At 42.9% G+C, this 25,857-nt stretch overlaps 1 protein-coding gene across 1 annotated transcript; it reads right to left on the bottom strand.

Annotated features, from left to right (window-relative positions):
• Positions 1-5,383: 5,383 nt before the first annotated feature.
• LOC120034815 (abl interactor 2-like) lies at positions 5,384-25,620 on the bottom strand. Its single transcript, XM_038981459.1, has 9 exons — positions 25,370-25,620; positions 15,573-15,743; positions 12,740-12,919; positions 12,029-12,087; positions 11,322-11,423; positions 10,795-11,099; positions 10,206-10,331; positions 7,037-7,165; positions 5,384-6,858 (listed from the first exon to the last, which is right to left on the bottom strand). Exons 1-9 carry the CDS (start codon positions 25,499-25,501, stop codon positions 6,692-6,694), a joined length of 1,371 nt encoding a protein of 456 aa, XP_038837387.1. The 5' UTR covers positions 25,502-25,620; the 3' UTR covers positions 5,384-6,691.
• Between the last annotated feature and the right edge of the window lie 237 nt (positions 25,621-25,857).

Here is a 25,857-nt window from a genome sequence, read left to right as displayed (position 1 = left end):
AGTTTACATACACCTTAGCCAAATACATTTAAACACAGTTTTTTGCAATTCCTGCAATTTAATTATAGTAAAAATTCCCTGTCTTGTGTCAGTTGGGATCACCACTTTATTTTAAGAATGTGAAATGTCAGAATAATAGTACAGAGAATAATTTATTTCAGCTTTTATGTCTTTCATCACATTCCCAGTGGGTCAGAAGTTTACATACACTCAATTAGTATTTGGTAGCATTGCCTGCATTGCCTTTAAATTGTTTAACTTGGGTCAAATGTTTTGGGTAGCCTTCCACAAGCTTCCCACAATAAGTTGGGTGAAATTTGTCCCATTCCTCCTGACAGAGCTGGTGTAACTGAGTCAGGTTTGTAGGCCTCCTTGCTCGCACGTGCTTTTTCAGTTCTGCCCACACATTTTCTATAGGATTGAGGTCAGGGCTTTGTGATGGCCACTCCAATACCTTGACTTTGTTGTCCTTAAGCTATTTTGCCACAACTTTGTAAGTATGCTTGGGGTCATTGTCCATTTGGAAGAGCCACTTGTGACCAAGCTTTAACTTCCTGACTGATGTCTTGAGGTTTTGCTTCAATATATCCACATAATTTTCCTGCCTCATGATGCCATCTATTTTGTGAAATGCACCAGTCCCTCCTGCAGCAAAGCACCCCCACAACATGATGCTGCCACCCCCATGCTTCACGGTTGGGATGGTGTTCAAACAGTTCTATTTTTGACCAGAGGACATTTCTCCAAAAAGTACAATCTTTGTTCCCATGTGCAGTTGCAAACCGTAGTCTGGCTTTTTTATGGCGGTTTTGGAGCAGTGGCTTCTTCCCTGCTGAGCGGCCTTTCAGGTTTTGTCTATAAAGGACTCGTTTTACTGTGAATATAGATACTTTTGTACCTGTTTCCTCCAGCATCTTCACAAGGTCCTTTGCTGTTGTTCTGGGATCGATTTGCACTTTTCGCACATAATTCCCTTCATCTCTAGGAGACAGAACGTGTCTCCTTCCTGAGCGGTATGACGGCTGCGTGGTCCCATGGTGTTTATACTTGTGCCCTATTGTTTGTACAGATGAACATGGTACCTTCAGGCATTTGGAAAATGCTCCCAAGGATGAACCAGACTTGTGGAGGTCTACAATTTTTTTCTGAGGTCTTGGCTGATTTCTTTTGATTCTCCCATGATGTCAAGCAAAGAGGCACTGAGTTTGAAGGTAGGACTTGAAATACATCCACAGGTATACCTCCAATTGACCCAAATGATGTCAATTAGCCTATCAAAAGATTCTAAAGCCATGACATCCTTTTCTGGAATTTCCAAGCTGTTTAAAGGCACTGTCAACTTAGTGTATGTAAACTTCTGACCCACTGGAATTGTGATACAGTGAATTATATGTGAAATAATCTGTCTGTAAACAATTGTTGGAAAGATTACTTGTGTCATGCACAAAGTAGATGTCCTAACCGACTTGCCAAAACTATAATTTGTTAACAAGAAATTTGTGGAGTGGTTGAAAAATTAGTTTTAATGACTCCAACCTAAGTGTATGTAAACTTCTGACTTCAACTGTATATAATGAATATGAGTTTGGGGGGCTAAAATGATTAAATATTAAAGCTTTAAACCTCTCACTAAAAGCGTCACATACATAAATTAGGCTTCGTCCCAAAATGGTTCTTCAGTAGATTATTAAGAAAGGCTCATCCTTTGTTAAAAAATTGCCTTTTTGCATTTATACAGATTGCAACTTCTCATTTCCGACTAATTGAAAATTACATTTTTATCACGTTTCAGTTAAGACCCAAATGCAGACTGTGTCGAAGTAACAATGTTTATTACTGCAACAGGGGCAGGCAAACGACAGGTCAAGGCAGGCAGGGGTCGATAATCCAGAGTAGTGGGGCAAAGGTACAGGATGTCAGACCAGGCTCATGGTCAGGGGAGGCAGAAAAGGTAAAAACCGAGAAAACAGGAACAATAGGCAAGACAGGAGCAGGGGGGAAAATGCTGGTAGGTTTGATGAACAAAACGAACTGGCACAGACAGACTGAAAACACAGGTATAAGTACCCAGGGGATAATGGGGAAGATGGGCGACACCTGGAGGTGGGAGGAGACAAGCACAAGGACCGGTGAAACAGATCAGGGCATGACAATTTTATTTAAAGTATTGCCCTTTCTTAAACAAGCCATACAAAGGTGGTTACAATTTCAATGTTATCCTCCAGAGAAGATAGAACAAATATTACAACAAATGTTATGGTTAAGCTCAAATATACTGATTAATTAAAACACATTCTTTATGGAAACAATGTTAAAAATGTGTATTATATTTATTAAAGATATTATGAATAGAAACAGAGGAGTTATGTCACATATGTAGCTAACGAAAACATATGGGAATATCTGCTCAATCTAAATTTACAACCAACTAATTGCAGCATTACCACGAAAATGGAGGAGGCAAGTGGAAAATGGAGAAGGTAGGTAACTTATTTGCCTGCCATATATTAAAGACACAAATTGGCTGAAAGGAATCGGCAAAAATAGAAAAATATACCAGTTTCACTTGAGGACAAAAATGTTGACAGCTGCGCCGTAAAATAAATGGGAAGAGATTTTCGATGTATCGATTCCATGGCACATGATTTATGAACTGGTACAAAGAAATAACACTTGATTCAACACTTAGAGTTTTTCAATTTAAATGATTATATACAATTCTTGCCACCAACAGAATGCTATATATATATATATATATATATATATATATATATATATATATATATATATATATATGGGGCATACAACAATCTCAGCTCTGTAGATTTCGCTGCGAAGAGAGAGAATCAATAGATCATTTATTCTGGTATTACCCCTATGTAGCTTGTTTCTGTTCACAGGTTCAGGAATGGTTAAAAGAAATCATAACATGCACTTAAAATTAACCTTACAAATAGCAGTGTTGGGCGATTTGGAAAGCCATAGTTAGTCAATAAATAATCTAATAATACTCGTACGAAAGGTTTTCATCTTTAGCTTACAATCTGTGGATACTATACGATTAGAAAGTTTCAAAAATTATGTAAAAACATCACAGCACAATTGAAAAATATATGGCACATGGAAACCAAACGAGGGGGGTCTATGGTGATAGGTGGGATGGGCTGAGAGTGGCTGAGGGTTGGGATTAAAGAGTTGATGTTTGGTAATGTATTATTGTAACGTGACTGCTTTATATAAAAGTACCATGTATATCAAATGTGTATGTAAATGTATGTATATGTAGCAGAAAAGCTGTAAAAAAAAAATATATATATATATTTGTCATCAGAAGATGGGGAGGGGTAGTGGATGGGTTGATAATATATATTTTTTTTTTAAATAACAAAAAAACAATGCAGTTCAAGAAATAGAGTTGAGAAAATATTTACTAAATAAACTAAAGTAAAAATAAAATAAAAAGTAACAATAAAATAACAATAACGAGGCTATATACAGGGGGTGCCGGTACCGAGTCAATGTGTGAGGGTACAGGTTAGTCGAGGTAATTTGTACATGTAGGTAGGGGTAAAGTGACTATGCATAGATAATAAAACAGTGAGTAGCAGCAGTGTAAAAACAAGGGGGGGGGGGGGGGGGTCAATGTAAATCGTCTGGGTGGCCATTTGATTAATTGTTCAGCAGTCTTATGGCTTGAGGGTATAAGCTGTTAAGGAGCCTTTTGGTCCTAGACTTGGCGCTCTGCTACCGCTTGCCGTGCGGTAGCAGAGAGAACAGTCTATGACTTGGGTGACTGGAGTCTTTGACAATATTTTGGGCCTTCCTTTGACACCGCCTAGTATATAGGTCCTGGATGGCAGGAAGCTTGGCCCCAAGACATACTGGGCCGTACGCACAACCTTCTATAGTGCCTTATGGTCGGATGCCGAGAGGTTGCTATACAGGGCGGTGATGCAACCTGTCAGGATGCACTCGATGGTGCAGCTGCCCTCTTCACAACTCTCTTGGTGTGTTTGGACCATGATAGTTTGTTGGTGATGTGGACACCAAGGAACTTGAAACTCTCGAGACGTGAAACTTTATGTGGGATATCATCACGTGAAGTGATTTCACATATTGAAATCATGTTTTTCCACAACTGTCATAAACATGACTCAAACATGAAATAGTACCTTTGCCACACTCAGATAGAAAAGAACCAGAGCTGTGTTTTGTTGCAATGTAATCTCAACACCCAGAACCAAATCTCAGCTACGAGAGACTAGCTGCAATATAAAACAAAGAGCATTGCAGCGAAAATGTAATATAAACTTCTGTCAACCTTCAATTTGAATTGGTCAGTATCAAGGTAGAGTTAGTATCGACTTTCTACTATGGCTTGATCGAGAGGCACTCACAGGGGATAATATACCATGTTATTAAGTCCACAGATTGATAAAGTCACAAGTAGATAAAACCACAAGTGGAAGTGGAGTGAAAGAAAAGCTTCCAAAGAATAGCATACCTAACCGCATAGTCAATGTGTACAACACAGAGTCAACACCAAGAATAATCTATTCCATCTGTCAGAGTAGATTGTTTATTTATTTAACTAGGCAAGTCAGTTGAGAACTCATTCTGATTGACAATGACGGCCTACCCCGGCTAAACCCTAACGACGCTGGGCCAATTGTGCGCCGCCCTATGGGACTCTCAATCACGGCCGGTTGTGATACAGCCTGGAATCGAACCAGGGTCTGTAGTGACGCCTCTAGCATTGAGATGCAGTGCCTTGGACCGCTGCGCCACTCGTGAGCCAAATCCTACATTCATACCAACAAAGTTCTGTTGACCTATAGTCATATTATACTGTATGTTAACACATAGCAAATATATGAATCCAAATGAATTTTATCTTACCTTAAAGCCAGCAGCCACTTCAGTAAACCTGGGACTTCAACGGAAATCAATAAGGACCTGAACCTATGTGTACTGTGTGTGTGTGTGTGTGTGAATATAGAAGACCTGAGTGTATGTGTACTGTGTTAATGTGTCTCGTATCTGGCAAAAGGTGTGCTATGGGACTGAGGGTTAAGGTTACAGGTTTATGGCAACCCTTTGCTATTTAAAGGCACAGCACCTGAGCTGCCGTGGCCATGATGAGGCTTAACACAATGGTAAAGTTACTGTATCATGCTGTCTTAGCATTAGAATAAGACCTATCGGGGCATGTTTTAGACAACAAAATGATATGGACTTAGTTTGTTACTCCCCTTAACGCTCTTCATAGCACATACCGTAGTCATCTTTTTTTCTATAGTTGGTTTCTAGATTAGCAAGAGATTAACTTTATCTGAAGTGGGTTAAGGTTTTATAATTGGAAAAGGAGTTACAATTGGAAAAGTTTATTTGGAAAAGCTAAGCATTTATTGAAAGACATGTAAATAAAACATTGTTCAATCTAAAAGGATGTACTAAATATCAAAATGAAACTGTAACTGAAAACATTAAGAAGTTGAAAAGCACTTTTAGATTTTTCAATATCATGACATCACTACAGTAAAATATTTTCACCACGTGATAGAATTCATACAAATATTTTTTTGGTATGAATTTTCTCAATAATCCATATATTATTTCATCTTAGTTTGAATATTACAAAATATATTAGTGCAATTCTAATTAAGAGACCAATATCATCCCGCAGAGCCAAAAACTGCAGCAGCAAACAGTGCCTGGTTCCATTGACAGAAAACAGGTGCAACTTTACCACATCATTTTGCAGCGTTCAGGGCTCATCCTACTGAGCACAACTGTAATGCCAAACTGGTGCACATACACTACAGTACTTGTAAAACAATACTGAACAGGACATAGAGCTATTATATAACTTGCAAAGCATTTTCCCTCTTTACCAAGTATTCACTACCTTCATGGTTAATACGCAAGCTGACTTTGTATCTTGTATCTAGTCTTGGTTGAAAGATAGCAGATATTAAGTCGTCCTACCTAGTGCCCCTCTTGGTAATATATAGCTAGCCCCTCGCGCTATATAGTGGCTATATTTCAGAATCCTGTCATCAGTCCTTGTGTAAATATTGCTTTATTTTCCGTTCACATTACTTTGACCTGTAGGGGTCAGTAGAGGTCTTTCTACAAAGCTAATAGTTGACTATATCCCCATCAAGAAACAACCCAACAACCACTAGCCCTAAACTCTGGTGGTTGAAATACCAATATTGTTGAAATGCCATCTGTCCTATCAAAGGGACAGGTGAAGCTACAATAGTTATTGCTTTTACCAATGATGTGAATAGGTATGTTTATACCTGTCCAATTCTTCCTGATCAACATAAAGTGCCTAGGTAGACTTAGGGTATAGGGTTAGGGGTTGTTTGTGGACAGAGCCTACTTTCCCTTTTCATATTACAGGTAGACTAAGCGAAATGACATTGCCACGAGCAGCACCACAGATATTGTGATAAGCGAGATGCACGCCTCCGCTCTCACACAGTCACACACGGAATCTGCGCATGTGCACGGGTTCGCTTCACACTTTTACAACATGGTAGCCCACAAGACCAAAACAGAGGACAAAGTTGAGCCTCGGGCTTCAACACTCTTAGTTGTAGAGGACATTGACCCACTATGCTGTTAACTTACTGCGTATACGTCATATCGCTGAGTCTACCTTGAAGTGGTCTAATATATCTTAGCTGGTGGAGGAATCTACGTAGTTCCCAGGGAAGAATCCCTCTACTCCGTTGAGCAGTCCCTCACACCAGCCATCTTCATTCCTCTTGATCAGGTAGATGACTTCTCCCTCCAGGAACACCAGGTCTCCAGGATTCCCTGAGTTGTAGCTGTACAGCGCCACCACTGGGAGGGAAAGTGAATTGCAATGAGACAACCAAGACAAAACACAAACATAGACCAAATGTTATGGTATGATTTGGTCAGACATTGAATAAGTACTGTAAAAGTACGCATGCAATTAGGGCCATGACGGCATTTAGTAATTTATCTATTGGTGAATACGCATGGAGCACTATCATACCTTTCTCCAAAAAGTCTGTAGGGCCAGTCGTGTCATAATCCGCAGGGGGAGGTAGGGGTGACATGTCGTCATCAAAGCCCACCACGCTGTCGGTAAAAGGTGGAGGAGGAGGGGCTGGGATCACCAGATCTACAGGATTGGACAAAAGTCATATACAGTTGAAGTCGGAAGTTTACACACACCTTAGCCAAATACATTTAAACTCTGTTTTTCACAATTCCTAATCCTAGTAAAAATTCCCTGTCTTAGGTCAGTTAGGATCACCACTTTATTTTAAGAATGTGAAATGCCAGAATAATAGTAGAGAGAATAATTTATTTCAGCTTTTATTTCTTTCATCACATTCCCAGTGGGTCAGAAGTTTACATACACTCAATTGGGATTTGGTAGCATTGCCTTGAAATTGTTTAACTTGGGTCAAACGTTTCGGGTAGCATTCCACAAGTTTCCACAATAAGTTGGGTGAATTTTGGCCCATTCCCCCTGACAAGGCTGGTGTAACTGAGTCAGGTTTGTAGGCCTCCTTGCTCGCACACACCTTTTCAGGTCTGCCCACAAATTTTCTATGGGATTGAGGTCAGGGCTTTGTGATGGCCACTCCAATACCTTGACTTTGTTGTCCTTAAGCCATTTTGCCACAACTTTGGAAGTATGCTTGTGGTCAACGTCCATTTAGAAGACCCATTTGTGACCAAGCTTTAACTTCCTGACTGATGTCTTGAGATGTTGCTTCAATATATCCAGATAATTTTTCTTCCTCATGATGCCATCTATTTTGTGAACTGCACCAGTCCCTCCTGCAGCAAAGCACCCCCACAACATCATGCTATCACCCCCGTGCTTCATGGTTGGGATGGTGTTCTGCCTCCCCCTTTTTCCTCCAAAAATAGCAATGGTCATTATGGCCAAACAGTTCTATTTTAGTTTCATCAGACCAGAGGACATTTCTCCAAAAAGTACGATCGTTGTCCCCATGTGCAGTTGCAAACCGTAGTCTGGCTTTTTTATGGCGGTTTTGGAGCAGTGGCTTCTTCCTTGCTGAGCGGCCTTTCAGGTTATGTCGATATAGGACTCGTTTTACTGTGGATATAGATACTTTGTACCTGTTTCCTCCAGCATATTCACAAGGTCCTTTGCTGTTGTTCTGGGATTGATGTACACTTTTCGCACCAAAGTATGTTCATCTCTAGGAGACAGAACACGTCTCCTTCCTGAGCGGTATGACGGCTGCGTGGTCCCAAGGTGTTTATACTTGCGTACTATTGTTTGTACAGATGAACGTGGTACCTTCAGGCGTTTGGAAATTACTCCCAAGGATGAACCAGACTTGTGGAGGTCTACAATTTTCTTTAACTGAGGTCTTGGCTGATTTCGTTTGATTTCCCCATGATGTCAAGCAAAGAGGCACTGAGATTGAAGGTAGGCCTTGAAACACATCCACAGGTACACCTCCAATTGACTCAAATGCTGTCAATTAGCCTATCAAAAGCTTCTAAAGCCATGACATCATTTTCTTGAATTTTCCAAGCTGTTTAAAGACACCGTCAATTTAGGGTATGTAAACTTCTGACCCACTGGAATTATAAGTGAAATAATCTGTCTGTAAACAATTGTTGGAAAAATGACTTATGTCATGCACAAAGTAGATGTCCTAACCGACTTGCAAAAACTACAGTTTGTTAATAAGAAATGTGTGGAGTGGTTGAAAAACGAGTTTTAATGACTCCAACCTAAGTGTATGTAAACTTCCGTCTTCAACTGTAAACCCAAACTGATGATAGGCTGCACCACTTGCCATACAAGTAATTCAGCATACGTTCCAAAGTGTATCAAAACTATAGCTATACTGCATAACTTGTTCCGATGACTCTTTAAATCAATTTACAGTACCGAGCTTCTTTGTAACTCTTTTCTCCACATAAGGTGTTATCTGTTATATTGAAAAACACAAGACATCATATCTATCAAGGAAAAAACAAAGACGTTACCAACCCGGTGTCTGACGGACTTTTACAGGACAGAATCTGTCCATGGCTTTACCTTTCGACACAGTAGACTCAACAGCAATAGCAGCAGAAGCAGAAGCAGTGATGCAGTCATTTGGACAGAAGTCACCCTCTCACGCCCCCCTCTCCATGGCCTGGAGGGTATACTGCGGTCTCACACAGTCCCCACTTACCCAGGTGATCCAGGCGGGCGGGCAGGCTGGACAGGGGGCTCAGCGACACGGGAGGGGCGAGGGGAGGGGGGTATGAAGGGGGAGGGGGGATCATGACTGACCGGTGAGGTCACAGAGGGAGAGGTAGGAATGGGTGACGGAGAAAGGTGACAGCAGATCAACCAAAAGGGGCCTTTAGCGGGAACTCCACATGTATTTTAATCAATGTTTTATTGGACCTTTATTTAGTTAAGAACAAATTCTTATTTACAATGACGGCCCAAATGCTAATGCTAGCACTAATATGAAGCTAACACAATTGCTTAAGCAAGGCTTGAACTTTCATCATGCATCATAAACCTAAACAACGGTGGTGTAATATTAAACCAGTTTCGCATTAGCCATGTTCAGCTCCTCATGAACTAATGATTGGTATATTAATACTAAGTCATGAGGCCATATTGGACTACAGCTGGGGGTAGGACCTGGGATGGGGGGGTTGACAAAGTAGCCTTACGTGATTGGATGGTTGGCAGGAAGAGCGAGCGAGTGTAGAGCGAGCGAGAGCGAGGGCCTTTGCGGACCCTGAGGGACATGGAGCGCGAGCTGGGGGCGTGACGACGTACACAAGACCGCCTGGGCTGCAGAGCTGAGCCGGAGAGAGACAGGTCACAGGTCAAAGGTCAAGATCAAGCAGACAGACACACAGAGCGAGAGAGAGAGAGAGAGAGCGAGAGAGGAAGACACTGGAGAGTCTAATAAGAGAGATAAGGACAAGAAAACACCAAAGATCAGCATCAGCGAGCATGCTCTGCATAGAAAGACAGACAGACAGCTAAACTAAACAAATAGATACCAACATTTTAACAAATCAGATCCTTTGCGGCATTAGAAATGGATGTGAGGTCTCATTGTAGAGTCCTTTCAAAACCACTTGTTGAAAGACCATTAAAAGTACAGTGTGACACATTTAGGGCTGGGTGGTCCACCAAACCAACCCGCTCCTTTTACCTTCATCCACCTCATCACTCGGTGGAGGGGGAGGGCCAGGGAACTCCAGGGCCCCACTGGTTGGTGGAGGGAGAGGCTCGTCAGATGGTGGTGGCATAGGAGGCGGGAAGCCGTTCTCTTCTGCCACTAAGAAAATAGTATATCTGCTTCCTTCATCTCATTTAAGTTGATATTCAGCATTTCATACCGTGTGAAATCAGTAACACAATCATGCCACTAGGCCATAAAATTATTTCTTTCTGAGTATCACAGTGCAGGCACAAGGTTGTTTGTTCCTGGTTTTCTGCCTCTAGATGTGTCAGCATGTGCATGTCTCTGGGTGTCTTTATACACACTACGTGTTCTCATTTCCTCTCCTACACTGTGCAGTGTGCTAAAGCTGTCACACAGTGTGGGAAACACAAAAACAAGCGATATTTTCCGCCTAGATGTTTGACATTGAGTGTGATATTAATTTTATGACATGTTAATGTACTTTAGTTACTCATACAATACGTTTACAATCAGTTACTAATAGTATGTACGCTAGTTACAAAAAGTGTATTCATGTTTTACAAAATTCATGATAAAGTGTTATACAGACACTTACCAGTATCCAGTGGGGGTGGGGCAGGGGGAGGGGGGATGCAGGCTAGGCTGGTATGGGCAGGTTCAGGGGTGCTGGTTGTGGGGGGCAGTGGAGGGGGAGGAGGGACATCCAGAGAGGAGGCAGGAGGCGCCATGGGAGGAGGAGGAGGGGCCGGAGCGGGCATGGCGGCGTCACCATCCTCCATAAGAGACAGGGGTGGTGGTGGGGGCGGGGCCTCCTCCAGCAGGGTGGTGATGATGTCAGAGTTAGGTGACGCGGGCCAGCTGGGGACCACGGGGGGAGGCACGGCCTTGCCGAAGCTGGACCTGTTACAGGAGGGGGAGGGCAACCTCAAAGTAAGCTAGGGGTATATTTCCATGGTCTGGGTGGAGATATTCTATAGGCTACTCTACACACAAAGTATACAAATCCAGAAGCACCACACTTAACTGAGGTGTCTGAGTACTCGTAAGGAATGGAGTGTTTAGTAGTAAGTGTCAAAGCTTGTGTGTACAGTAAAACTGTGTTTCCAGGAAGTGTTTTTTTACCCAATGGAGCGATCATGGAGAGAGGTGAGGGACGCCCCTCGAGACAGAGAGGGGGCTATGGGACACTGGACAGGCTCTGGGGGTGCTCTGGAAGTGCTCCTGCTGAAAACACACACACAGCCGTAAGCGTCACATAGAAGTATCACAAATACTGGCACTTGAACTCACACAGACCAGCTTTATCAACTCATAAATAGTGAGAAACATGCAGAAAGCTTCAAATCATACACATTGACTGAGAGATATCTTCTCTCACTTAACAGTTTAAATATTCTACTCTGTGCAAATGATACCCGCACATTTGATTTCTATACTTCCTGGTTGGTTTTTGGCATAATCACATTGTGAAAGCTCTGTGCTCTTTCTCCTGCCAACAGTAAATCTCCCTCTGGCTGAATGGCATTCAATCCCCTACTGAATGAACACAACAAACATGATTGGACAGGAGGTGTGGTTAGCCATGAATACTGTTTAACCTCCTTCCCCAACCCTACCCACAGCACACACAAATTATTTTAAGGATTTCTTTTGCTGATGTTTCTGGTCTTGAATAAAAGTTTTAAAAAAAAGGGGTTTTGTGGGCCACTGAGCATAGAGGACGTGCGGAAATTAGGCTTCCTGTCTGAATGACTTTTACAGGAAGTGAAACAGTTACAGTAAGACTGACAGTGTGAGAGCAAATGGAGCCAGCAGTGTCATCATCATACCTGATGGTGCCGCCATGTTTGCGTGTTGACCCGGCTTTCCCCAGCAGTTTACCAGAATCCTGTGGGGAAGTGGTGAGAGAAAGAGAGAGAAAGGGAGAGCAGAGTGAAAAGAAGAGGTAGTTTATGCGTGTGTATGTGTTGTAGATGAGTGAATTGTGTTGGAGCATCAATGAAGCGGCTTAGCCTTGGCAGCACTACTTAGTGCGTTTTCCCACGGTGCACAGTGGCCTGCTGGCTGCTTAATCTGTGTGTGTGTGTGTGCGTGAGTGCGTTGTATCCGTGCATGCTTGTGTGCGTGTGTGCTAATCGAGGTCAGCACTACGCTACAAGCTACTCCTCTCAAAGTGGATGTGGTGTAGACTAGAGGCACGGCGGTAGAAAATAACGGCTGCTGCCTCGCTGCATCAGAAAGGCTTGTCTAGAGGGCTAAGGAAACCTACGGAGCCTTTGTCTCCCGCCGTAGTATCCTGGTTTTAAAAAGTCGTTTTCATCAACTTTGTATTATGTAATTACATTTCCACCTCAGTCATTTCCAACACTACTACTGAATATTGATTGCAACATACAGTAGTGTACAGTTTTGTAGCTGTATAGTATGACACTTGCAGCGAAAGTATTTCTTTGAACCTTTGACCTTTTTAATGGCATGGGAATGTTAGGTAAAACATGTGTTGTGAGTAGTTGCACTTGAACTTGAGAACTCAGTCTCACCTTCATGCCATGTCCCTGTGTGTCCAGGTCCGAGTAGGTGATGGGACTACGGGTGTACTTGGGTTTGGGCTCCTTGCCTGTTGCCGGGGGGATTATTTTGTGACTGCGGGGAACCCTCTTGGCTGTGGTGAAAGCCCCTATCTCTCTCCGGGCGACCTTCTCTCTGTGCATGCCTACTGTCTACAAGACAGGAAGCAGACGATGTTGCCATCAGGGTATGAACCAATAACAATTAAATTGATTGAAAAAAAATTACAGATAAACATGTGCCATTCTTAATTCCTCCCCTCTGGTAAAACTTTTTCCAAAATACAAAATAAACCATACAGGATGGAATAGCATGGTACCCTTTCTCTGACAACATCATTAGCTCAATATAGCTCATTCACGAACATGGTAATATTGTCAAACTTTCTTTCCTCCCCCAAATAGAGGGAGTTCAAGTGAGCCCTATCATTTAGTATACAGTTGTAGGGACCCTTCATGGGTGCCAGCAGACAATGGAGGACATCAATCAGAGGTTAGCAGGAAGGAAGATTCCATCCCAGCTCCTATGATGCTATGCGTTGAAGTTCAAAGTTCACACTGTAGCCCCTTAACCCACTCACCCCTCCATCCCCAACCCCCTCCTCAGGCGACCTGGTTCTGTATGATAATGCTGGGCACGGAGCATGCAGGAATGCCTGGGGTCTGTGCCAGCTTTGGTGACAGTGGGGCTACAGAGAGGGGGAGGGGGGCAGCGGGGGAAAGTTGGGCTGGTGTAAGAGAGGGGAGGTGGGGGGATAGTGGGACTGGTGTATGAGAGGGAGAGAGGAGAGGCACGTGGTGTACTGGGGATGGAGAAATCAGCTATTCTGCATTGAAGAAGGCCAGGGTCCCCAAAGAGTCCCTGGAAACCAGCCCAGGTCAGCGGAGAGGCAGAACCTGCAGCTTTGATATGCTGAGCACCAAGGTTAAGGAGATGAGGGAGGAAGGGATGGTGGACGAAGAGAGGGAAGGGGCACGGAATAAGGGAAATTGGCACAGTGGGTACGAGTGACACTCAGAGAACCCTGATGATCTAGGTGCAACACCGCATTAACCCCGGACGGAGGGTAACTCATGAATTGAAATTGCCCCTTCAATCCAGTCACTGCCTCGGAATGGCCACCTCATTCTAAAGCCTGGGTTCAAGGAAGCAAACCTGCCTTTTTAGCAAGGTTAACTGTGCATTTCTGCTAACCAGTGGAGGCTCCTCAGAGCAGGAAGGGGAGGACGATCCTCCTCAGTGAATTACAGAAAAATATAAATAGTGAAACACTAAAAAAGTTTTGCTTTTTAGATAAAACTATGCTAAATATATTCACGTCACCAAATAATTGATTAAAACACACTGTTTTACAATGAAGGTCTACAGTAGCCTCAACAGCCCTCTGTAGGGTAGCACCATGGTGTAGCCAGAGGACAGCTAGCTTCCGTCCTCCTCTAGGTACATTGACTTCAACACAAAACCTAGGAGGCTCGTGGTTCTCACACCTTCCATAGACTTACACAGCAATTATGACAACTTCTGAACGATATCCTCCAACCTATCAGATCTCTTGCTGCATGAACTGACATGTTGTCCACCCAATCAAAGGATCAGAGAAGGAATCTAGTACTGAAAGCATAAGACACAGCTAGCTAGCACTGCAGTGCATAAAATGTGCTGAGTAGGTGTCTCACTGAGAGAGAAAGACAATAGTTTAACAGTTTTGAACAAATTAATTTCTTCAAAAATGAATAAGAGAGAGAAAGCTAGCTATATATATATATTTTTACACTTTCACTTACTTAGCTAGCAAATGCAGCTAGCTCGTTTAGCCTACTCAAACACCCGGCTCAAACAAAGAGGGATGCTATGTTAGTTAGCTGGCTATGGCTATCAAACCCTGGAACTCTTCCAAAGTCAAGGTAAGCTTTTGGTTTTACTAATTTATTGCCACCGGGGCTTGCCAGTGTAACTGCTAAACTGCTTGCTGCTGACTGTACACTGTACTGCATGATTGTCACAGGTTTACTAACGCGTTAGTTCTAGTAGCTATGTTGAATATGACAATTTGGTGACAACGATGTAGGCTGTGTGTGGTGGTTAACGGTTATGATAAGAAGGTTTGGCTTGGAAAGGTTTCCTTGCCTGGTCCCAGACCGCTGATGTGTTATGCACTGAAGTCCACAAGCTAAGGGAAAAGGTGAGAGGAGGCGAGGGCATAGATGTGAGAAGGACTATACAATGATCAAAGTGATAATGCTGTTTGTATGTGGCTGCTATAAAAGTGAACAGTGTTTGCGTGTGACCAGGGGTGTATTATTTCCGCCAAAAAACGTTTCTTAAACAGAGGCAGACGGAACGAAATGGGTATAAACATACCTGAATTTGTCCAATAGAAATTATTGTTTGCAACTGTTGGACTAATGATTACACCCTAGATCAGCTAGATGGAGGCAAGAGTGTACAAGGCGGTATTGAATGTGTTAATGTATGTCACCTTTCAAATTTCTCTCGACCTGTGCACCTACGTTGTAAACTTTCATTCATAGGCTAGGTTGTAGAAACCTCATGATGGGTATAGAGACAATTTGAGTATCATGTAGTAACCTAAACCTAGCGATGTTACATTGAGCTGGGTAAATGGAATATGAATGACAGTCATCCAATATGCTGTAATAGAAATTAGGCCATGCTCATAAAAAAATAATCGTCCTCCCTCCTCGGCACCAACCACCACTGCTGCTAATATACACATGCTTGTGTTCTCTTCCTGAAACTGAATCGGGGCCTAACACATAAGTTGAGACATGCTAGACATGCTACCTGTCCGATGAGGTTGACAGAGGACTCCATGTGTCTGAGCTGGGAGTTCTGTGCATCCAGCAGCTTGAGGACGTTGGAGGCCAGGGTGCTGATCTGGTAGGCCACACTGGCCAGAGACTGGGTGGTGAAGTTCTTAGTCTCCTCCAGGGCCTTGGCCGCATCTGCACCTGCCTAACGGGAGGGAGAGAGAGAGACAGAGAGAGAGAGAGAGAGACATGGAGAGACTGACAGTCATGAAAAAAATAAATGCACACATGATGCTCGTGTCACAAATGCCAAACAATAGAGTATGATTCTGATTAGCCGATGTGTGTATCATGGTGCCGGAAAAGATGGCTGGCATTTTACGCGCTCCTAACCAAATTCGTTTTTTTGTTCGTTTTTGTGAGTTGTTTGTAACTTATTCTTGAACTTAATTTGTACATAATGTTGCTGCTACCGTGTCTTATGACCGAAAATAACTTCTGGACATCAGAACAGCTATTACTCACCACGAACTGGCAGAAGCTTTTTTTTTCCTTTAACGAGCCCGACGAGAACGTCATACTGCTTTGCCGGGAATAGACCCAAATCCCCGTAATTTACTTGAAGAGAAGGCGGAGTAAAAGAGGACAGAGGTCGGGCTGTCTTCTGAGAATTCGTAGGAGATCGAATAAACCCCCACCGCCTTCCGTTCTACTAGCTAACATTTAATCATTGGAAAATAAAATCGACGAGGAAGATTAAACTACCAACGAGACATTAAAAACTGTAATATCTTATGTTTCACGGAGTCGTGGCTGAACGATGACATTATCAACATACAGCTAGCTGGATATATGCCGTATCGGCGGGAAAGAACAGCGGCGTCTGGTAAGACAAGGGGGGTGGACTATGTATATTAGTAATCAACAGCTGGTGCATGATATCTCAGGAAGTCTCACGGTTTTGTTCGCCTGAGGTAGAGTATCTCATGATAAGCTGTAGACCACACTATCTACCTAGAGAGTTTTCGTCTGTATTTTTCGTAGCTGTCTGTAGACAGCTGGCACTAAAACCGCACTCAATGAGCTGCATTCCGCCATAAGCAAACAGGAAAACGCTCATCCAGAGGCGGCGCTCCTAGTGGCCGGTGACTTTAATGCAGGGAAACTTAAATAATTTTTACCTAATTTCTATCAGCATGTTACATACACAACCAGAGGGAAAAAAAAACTCTAGACCACCTTTACTCCACACACAGATACAAAGCTCTCCCTCGCCCTCCATTTGGCAAATCTGACCATAATTCAATCCTCCTGATTCCTGCTTAAAAGCAGGAAGCACCAGTGACTCAGTCAATAAAAAAGTGGTCAGATGAAGCAGATGCTAAGCTACAGGACTGTTTTGCTAGCACAGACTTGAAAATGTTTCGAGATTCTTCCGATGGCATTGAGGAATACACCAGATCAGTCATTGGCTTCATCAATAAGAGCATCGATGACGTTGTCCCCACAGTGACCGTACGTACATACCCCAACCAGAAGCCATGGATTACAGGCAACATTCGCACTGAGCTAAAGGATAGAGCTGCCGCTTTCAAGGAGCGCAGGCTCTAACCCGGAAGCTTACAAGAAGTCCCGCTATGCCCTCCGACCAACCATCAAACAGGCAAAGCGTCAATACAGGACTAAGATCGAATCGTACTACACCGGCTCTGACGCTCATCGGATGTGGCAGGGCTTGCAAACCCTTACAGACTACAAAGGGAAGCAGAGCCGAGAGCTGCCCAGTGACACGAGCCTACCAGATGAGCTAAACTACTTCTATGCTCGCTTCGAGGCAAATAACACTGAAACATGCATGAGAGCACCAGCTGTTCCGGACGACTGTGTGATCATGCTCTCCGCAGCTGATGTGAGTAAGACCTTTAAACAGGTCAACATTCAGAAGGCCGCAGGGCCAGATGGATTACTAGGTCATATACTGTGAGCATGTGCTGACAACTGGCAAGTGTCTTTACTGACATTTTCAACCTCTCCCTGTCCGAGACCCGTAGCACTCACGTCTGTAGCCATGAAGTGTATGAAAGGCTGGTCATGGCTCACATCAACACCATTATCCCAGAAACCCTAGACCCACTCCAATTTGCATACCGCCCTAACAGATCCACAGATGATGCAATCTCTATTGCACTCCACACTGCCGTTTTCCACCTGGACAAAAGGAACACTTATGTGAGAATGTTATTCATTGACTACAGCTCCGCGTTCAACACCATAGCACCCTCAAAGCTCATCAATAAGCTAAGGACCCTGGGACTAAACACTTCCCTCTGCAACTGGATCCTGGACTTCCTGACAGGCTGCCCCCAGGTGGTAAGGGTAGGTAACAACACATTCGCCACACTGATCCTCAACACAGGGACCCCTCAGGGGTGCGTGCTCAGTCCCCTTCCTGTTCACTCATGACTGTATGGCCAGGCACGACTCCAACACCATCTTTAAGTTTGCCGATGACACAACAGTGGTATGCCTGATCACCGACAACGATGAGACAGCCTATAGGGAGGAGGTCAGAGACCTGGCCGTGTGGTGCCAGGACAACAACCTCTCCCTCAATATGATCAAGACAAAGGAGATGATTGTGGACTACAGGAAAAGGAGGACCGTGTACGCCCCCATTCTCATTGACGGGGCTGTAGTGGAGCAGGTTGAGAGCTTCAAGTTCCTTGGTGTCCACATCACCAACAAAATAACATGGTCCAAGCACACCAAGACATTCGTGTAGAGGGCATGACAAAACCTATTCCCCCTCAGGAGACTGAAAATATTTGGCATGGGTCCTCAGATCCTCAAAAGGTTCTACAGCTGCACCATCGAGAGCATCTACTCGGCCTCCGATCACAAGGCACTACAGTGGGTAGACCGTATGGCACAGTACATCATGCCTGGCCGTGGGGCATCAGGTAGCCTAGTGGTTAGAGCGTTGGGTCAGTAACCGAAAGGTTGCTGTCATTCTGCACAATGCAGTTAACCCACTGTTCCTAAGCTGTCATTGGCCCCAGTACATCACTGGGGCCAAGCTTCCTGCCATCCAGGACCTCTATATCAGGCAGTGTCAGAGGAAAGCCCTAAAAATGGTCAAAGACTCCAGCCACCTTGGTCGCACGGCAAGCGGTATCGGAGCGCCAAGTCTAGGTCCAAGAGGCTTCTAAACAGCTTCTACCCCTAAGCCATAAGACTCCTGAACATCTAATCAAATGGCTACACAGACTATTTGCAGTGCCCACCCCACCCCCATCTCCTATTTTACGCCACTGCTACTCTCTGTTATTATCTATGCATAGTCACTTTCATAACTGTACCTACATGTAGATATTACCTCAATTACCTCGACTAACCGGTTCCCCCGCACATTGACTCTGTACCGGTACCCCCTGTATATAGTCTCGCTATTGTTAATTTACTGCTGCTCTTTAATTACTTGTTCCTTTTATTTCTTATTCTTATTTGTAAGTTTTTTAACTGCATTGTTAGTTAGGGGCTTGTAAGTAAGCATTTCACTGTAAGGTCTACATATTGTATTCAGCGCATGTGACTAATACAATTTTATTTTATTTGATCACTTGGGGATCATAACAATCATGACAATAATAGCATCTCATTTTGAAATCGACAATGTGGGATGACATTTTTCAGAGTTGTGAGTCATATGATGCTGTTGAAGTGTCTGAGAAGAGCAGTGAAATCAGACCTCTCACTTCCTCCTCACACAGTAGAACTCCTTCCTGTTCTAATTCTTCGATAATATCGACACACACAGCTCAGAGCTCAGTGCTAAACCCATTACCCCTTCTTTTAGATGTCCAGTGAAAGCGCCTATTTACTAGCCTGGAAGAAACAGCCTGAAGTGTTCACAATTCTATTTCATTTCACGGTGAACGTACACAACAATTTCTCCAGTGTTAAATCAACATTTACATTTAACACTGGGCAAGTGTCGTTACAGGTCCACACATTTGTGCGTTAAATTAACAATGAGCTGAGTGCTGACGCTGTTACACTTTGTCAGTGATGGGGAATTAACACTTTCAGTGTCATGCAATAACACCTCATAAAGCATTTCTAACACTAGGAAGTGTATCTAGTTTACACCAATGGTGTTATGCAATAACACCTCATTTAGCATTTTTAACCATTACACTAAAAGGTCCGTATCTCTTGACAGGGTCATTTCTTGTTGGACATTATAACATTATTTACAAGTCGTTATTGCCACCTGCTCTTATGTAAGGTTTTACAAAGACTTCAGAACTGTTAGCAGACGTGCTCAGACTTTAATTTTTTATTTAAAAAGTTTTTGATTTCACCTATATTTAACCAGGTAGGTCAGTTGAGAACAAGTTCTCATTTACTGCGACCTGGCCAAGATAAAGCAAAGCAGTGCGACACAAACAACAACACAGTTACACATGGAATAAACAAACGTACAGTCAATAACACAACAGAAAGAAAAAAAATTACATAACCATAGACCACTTAAATGATACAACACTTCTACTCACGGGTGGCCAAAACTAAATAATTCAAAGCCACGCCGCCCAACGACCCCAATATAATTTCACACTCTGCGTTGCCTTTTTCAATGAATTAGAGTTACCACCCATGACTGTATTTGTTAGTGACAGAGACATGATTGTTGAATTCGTTCATTCTCAATCCTGTAGACTTCACCAAGTTCCTACTGATAAACTGTTTATGACAATACGTTAAGGTTTTACTTTGATGGCCATGTTTTAACCCAACACAGTGGTGTTACAAACCTACTGGTTTACGGGCCACATCAGGCCTGCACGTCACATTATGCTGCTTGCAAAGTGATATGTAATTACCATTGGAATCCAGCCAGAGTTAGGACAGCCAACAGTTGGAATTTCTATTCACCTGCAATCTGCATTAAGAATGACTGCCAGGGTTAGGAACATTGATAAACGAGCCTACCTAAACCATTTAAACTGTAACAACTATTTCAGTGATTGGATTAGTTTAGAATGTATGCAATTTATCTTTGTGTAGCATAAGATGAATCAATCAATATCTGTTCAAAACACAGATATTAAAAACAATCCCAAATAATCGAGCTGCAGTAGAGCATGCTGGGAAATCACATAATGTTGGTTTGGTTTTGATGTGAAAGTTTCTCTCCACCGAGAAAATCGGACAGAATCAGACTCACACTCAACACTGGGTCTTAACATTAACACTGGGGTTCTTTTACACCACTGAGAGTTAATTTCACTCCTGAATCAACCCTAGTAATGTTACACTGAAAAATCAACACTAGGTAACACTGTCCAATTTGCTATGTTGCAATCAGACATGTTCCCACAGGCTACTTCAGTATTTAGAGCATCACCTAACAACTTGGTTGACAATAGGCTGCACATAACTGCCGTACAGCATGGGGAAGTAGAGCCTACCCTAATATGTGCACTCCTTCACACTCACATAGAAATGGGCACATAATGCATGCTCACTTCTAACACGCAGATGCACAGAGACTTCCTGTGTTACTCTCTGTGCTCAGATTAACACTATTTCTCTCTCACACTCATAATGCCAATAGAGACACACGTCACACACAAATACAACCAATTAGGAAGCACTCAATTGTGTTTCTCTTCATATTGAAACACTCTCTTTACACAGAAATATTTGAAGGAGGTGGGTGTCACCGGAAGTGCACTTCTTCTTGCTCATCTTGACAATGCACAATCTAGCAGCATCATCGTTCCAGTGTCTACACTAGATAAGAATACAAGCACAGAAATGCTCTTTGTCAATTTTGTAAGCTTTCTAAACTAGTGCGAGTACTTCTGACTACATAAACTAATCTGTTCCTCTTTCTTTGACAGGAATGTTTCTTAATGTATACTGAACAAAAACGCAGCATGCAACAATTTCAACATTTTACTGAGTTACAGTTATTATAAGGAAATCAGTCAATTGAAATCAATTCATTAGGCCCTAATCTATGGATTTCATGACTGGGTATGCATCTGATATGCATATGCATCTGTTGGTCACAGATACCTTAAAAAAAAAAAAAAAGTAGGGGCGCGGATCAGAAAACCAGTCAGTATCTGGTGTTACCACCATTTGCCTCATGCAGCGCGACACATCCTTGCATAGAGTTGATTAGGCTGTTGATTGTGGCCTGTGGAATGTTGTCCCACTCCTCTTCAATGGCTGTGCGAAGTTGCTGGATATTGGCGGGAACTGGAACAAGCTGTCATGCATGTCGATCCAGAGCATCCCAGACATGCTCAATGTGTGACATGTCTGGTGAGTATGTAGGCCATTGCAGAACTGGAACATTTTCAGCTTCCAGGAATTGTGTACAGATCCTTACGACATGGGGCCATGTATTATCATGCTGAAACATGAGGTGATGGCGGTAGATGAATGGCACGACAATGGGCCTCAGGATCTCGTCACGGTATCTCTGTGCATTCAAATTGCAATTGTGTTTTTTGTCCGTAGCTTTCCCTGACCATACCATTACCCCACTCCCACCATGGGGCACTCTGTTCACAAAGTTGACATCAGCAAACCGCTTACTCACACGACACCATACACGTGGTCTGTAGTTGTGAGGCCGGTTGGACTTACTACCAAATTCTCTAAAATGACGTTGGAGGTGGCTTATGGTAGAGAAATGAACATTACATTCTCTGGCAACAGCTCTGGTAAAGATTCCTGCAGTTGTTTAATCAGCTTCTTGATATGCCACACCTGTACGGTGGATGGATTATCTTGGCAAAGGAGAAATGCTAAAGTGCCAAAATGTCCCTCCATCCACCCTCTGTGACTTCTAGGAAGATTTTAACCCGCTAATCCCAAAAAATACTCCCAAGTTTTCACCATGATTGTAAAGCCCTAGTTTTTGCGTTGCTTTGACAAAGTTATTTCTGAAGATTATTATTTATTTCATCTGATTAGTGATGAATTAATTAATTTAACTGTGTTTTCTGGCGAAAAACTGAGCGTGTGGAGCATAACACGTCAACCCTGTTAGCCATAAATAAACAGGCTAGACATGTTTTAACAATTTAAAGTTTGTAGTGAATCTTCATTCAATTGTCCCTCCATGTTGCACACAATAAGCTTCCATTTCCCTTGTCACAAGGGGATTCATGGCTGATTTAACTAATAATTACCAGTTGGAGGGCCGTTCAAGTGGATTTTTACCAGATGTGGTAAATTCCCATTTCCCACTTGGTTACGAACGCACCATAACACTGCTAAAAATCCACTGTAGAGCTGTATAGTAGTAAAGTAATAGTATAAACACTAATTGGAAGCACAAGACACAGACCTACACTTTGACATATTGTGGACCGTTGTACAGTTTTCATTTAAAATCGGGCACAACATTGTTTTTCATTATTTAACTACGCTGAAGAGAGGCACTTACTATAGTCATTTTCTTTATCTATTGAGATAGGAAAACATTTTTCACAAAGTTGAACATGTGCTGTTTATGACAGAATGTTAAAATTAGGTGAAATCAATGTTTTTTTTTTACTCGCCATCACAATTTAAATGATTTCACTGCCAAGTTTTGGCTTGGTGGCCCCAAAAAGTATCTCCATTGTTCAATACGTAAAGAGTAATTTAAGAGGACGAATTAGGAACCACTTTGGCCACGCGGTAGACTACACTCTTAGAATTAGTGGTGATTCGAGGAACCCTGGAGATTCTAGTCAATGGTTCATATTTGCACATTCGGTTCCTTGATGGGTTCTTGGAGGAACCTTGAATGGTTCAGCGTAGCATGGCATTTATGGAGGAACCCTTGAGCGGAGATATACATTTTTGGGGCCACCCCGTTACATGCTGACCACACCAGCCACGTAGCATGCGCGAGCGTTGCAAAATAAACGTACACATACATGTTATTCAATAATTTAATCCAAACTGCTCGCTCGTGTCAACAAGCGTCTGGTAGCCAGAACATGATTTTGTGTGAATCAAAATGGGTCCAAATTTTTACTAAGATCCAGAAAGAAAAGACCTTGTGCATTTCAAGTAAAATAACAACCCAATGTTTATATCCCAGGACAAATTATCTAGCAACAAGCTAGCTAGCTAAATGACCATGGACGTTTCATGTGATTCAACCTGTCCCCCAAATGAACATAGTTGGTTCAGAGTTCGTTTTGATATTTCAACCTGCGTGTCTTTGTCGAAGGACAAAATCAACATGCGCACGTTTGCCCGGTCTAGTCAGCATGTTAGAGTAAATGTCATTCCTGTTCATCTGTTCTGTTGTACTGTCATCACGTTAAGGTTGAACACTGGCAGTTGTATAGCTCCAATGAGGCTAACAGAGGTATGAGCCTATGTAAATCCCAAAGTTAGAGTAGTTACCACTTTATTACTGTATGAACTCAGCAATGTTAACATATTACATTACAATATGTGTAATATGCATAAATATTCAAGGGACATTTTAATTTGCAGTTTACAAACTTAACATTATGAACAGGAACGACATTTACGCTAACATGTGACCAAAAATTACTATCGGAAAGCCACGACTACGATCGGCTGCCACACCTACAATGTGTTTCGTTTTAAAAAGGTGGAACCCCTCCCATCACAAAAAGGTCCCGGTTTGAATCTTTACACAGGGGTTCCTCTAAGAACTTTTTCAGAGGGGTTCCTCAAAGAAACTTTTTTAACTGGAAAGGTTCTGCCGGTGTGGCGACCCAAAAGTTTCTTCCAGGCACCTTTACATCTAAGAGCATACACTCTTTGAAAAAAAGGTTCCATCGCAAACCTAAATTGGTTCTTCGACTGTCCCCATAGCAGAACCCTTTGAAGAACCCATCTTGGTAACAGGTAGAACCCTTTCCACAGCGGGTTCTACATGGAACTCGTAAGGGTTCTGGTTTAACCTGGAACCAAAAAGGGTTTTTCAAAGGGACATTTGGCACTATGCATTGGGGCAGGTAGCGTTCTCCTGGCATCCGCCAAACCCAGAATCATACGTCGGACTGCCAGATGGTGAAGTGTGATTCATCACTCCAGAGAACACGTTTCCACTGCTCCAGAGTCCAATGTCAGCGAGCTTTACACCATCCAGCTGGCGCTTGGCATTGTGCATGGTTATCTTAGGTTTGTGTGCAGCTGCTTGACCATGGAAACCCATTTCATTAAGCTCTGACGAAAAGTTATTGTGCTGACGTTGATTCCAGAGGCAGTTTGCAACCGAGGACAGACGCTTTTTACGTGCTACGGGCTTCAGCACTCAGCGGCCCCATTCTGTGAACTTGTGTGGCCGAACACTTCACAGCCGTTGTTGCTCTTAGACGTTCCCACTTCACAATAACAGAACTTACAGTTGACCGGGGCAGCTCTAGCAGGGCAGAAATTTAACGAATTGACTTGTTCAGTAAGGCCATTCTGCTGCCAATGTTTGTCTGTGGGGATTGCATGGCTGTGTGCTCGATTTTATACACCTGTCAGCAACAGGAGTGGCTGAAATAGCCAAATCCACTAATTTGAAGGGGTGTCCACATACTTTTGAACGCTGTGTGAAAACAGTTGTGTTATGAAATGAGCTGAGAGATAAACCATTCTCTTTCACTATTTAGCCGGATTGATGCATGATGTAGGGCCTTGATTTGAATAGCCCATTCTCGTTTCTGTGAAAGTAACGGTACTGTGGGCTATTTGTTCAACTACACATTAATTGATAGGCTATGCCATGTCTACTAGCTACGGTATAACTTAGGCTAAATGGATGTCTGCACTAAACTTCCATCTCACCTGCAGGTAGTTATTCTCGCAGTATTCGGCCACGTTCATCAGGTTGTTGTAGTTGTCCAACAGGGCTTGTCTCGCCGGCGGAGCCTCTTGGAAGATTTGTGTAATTTCATCAGTACAGCTTTGGTCCTTCATGATGTTCCTTTGCGCGCAACTCTCTTCCTTGGAAACCCGTGGCGACTGCAACCTCTCCGCGAGACCCTTGTGGGAACTTGTTAGCTGAAAAAAAAAATCACTTTATAAGTCCACCACTCAGAGACATCATCACTTTGCAGAAGCAGTACCAAAAATAGGGCTGGAGAATCTCCCGACTTGCGTTACCAAAAAAGAGAAGCTGTTTTACTTACCACTTAGCTGTGTGTGTCGTGTAGCTCACTTGATCTTCCTCTTTCTGCAACGCCTTGACATTTTGCAAGGCGTAGCTGCTGATGGTGTGTGTAACGCAATAAAGCATTTGGATGTTGTATCTACCGTGCTTCTACACCTGCATT

This window comes from Salvelinus namaycush, chromosome 3, assembly GCF_016432855.1.
Source record: "Salvelinus namaycush isolate Seneca chromosome 3, SaNama_1.0, whole genome shotgun sequence".
Taxonomy (NCBI): domain Eukaryota; kingdom Metazoa; phylum Chordata; class Actinopteri; order Salmoniformes; family Salmonidae; genus Salvelinus; species Salvelinus namaycush.
Note: the sequence above shows the minus strand (reverse complement) of the source record. Positions and strands in the feature narration are given on the sequence as shown.

What these genes read in the sequence shown, in the direction of transcription:
- LOC120034815 (XM_038981459.1), bottom strand. Translation starts at nt 25,501, where the DNA reads ATGAAGGACCAAAGCTGTACTGATGAAATTACACAAATCTTCCAAGAG. An exon ending in GCGAGAATAACTACCTGCAG is followed by an intron (nt 15,744 to 25,369) that starts GTGAGATGGAAG and finishes CCCTCCCGTTAG; the next exon opens with GCAGGTGCAGATGCGGCCAA. An exon ending in CCCACCCCCACTGGATACTG is followed by an intron (nt 10,332 to 10,794) that starts GTAAGTGTCTGT and finishes CTATTTTCTTAG; the next exon opens with TGGCAGAAGAGAACGGCTTC.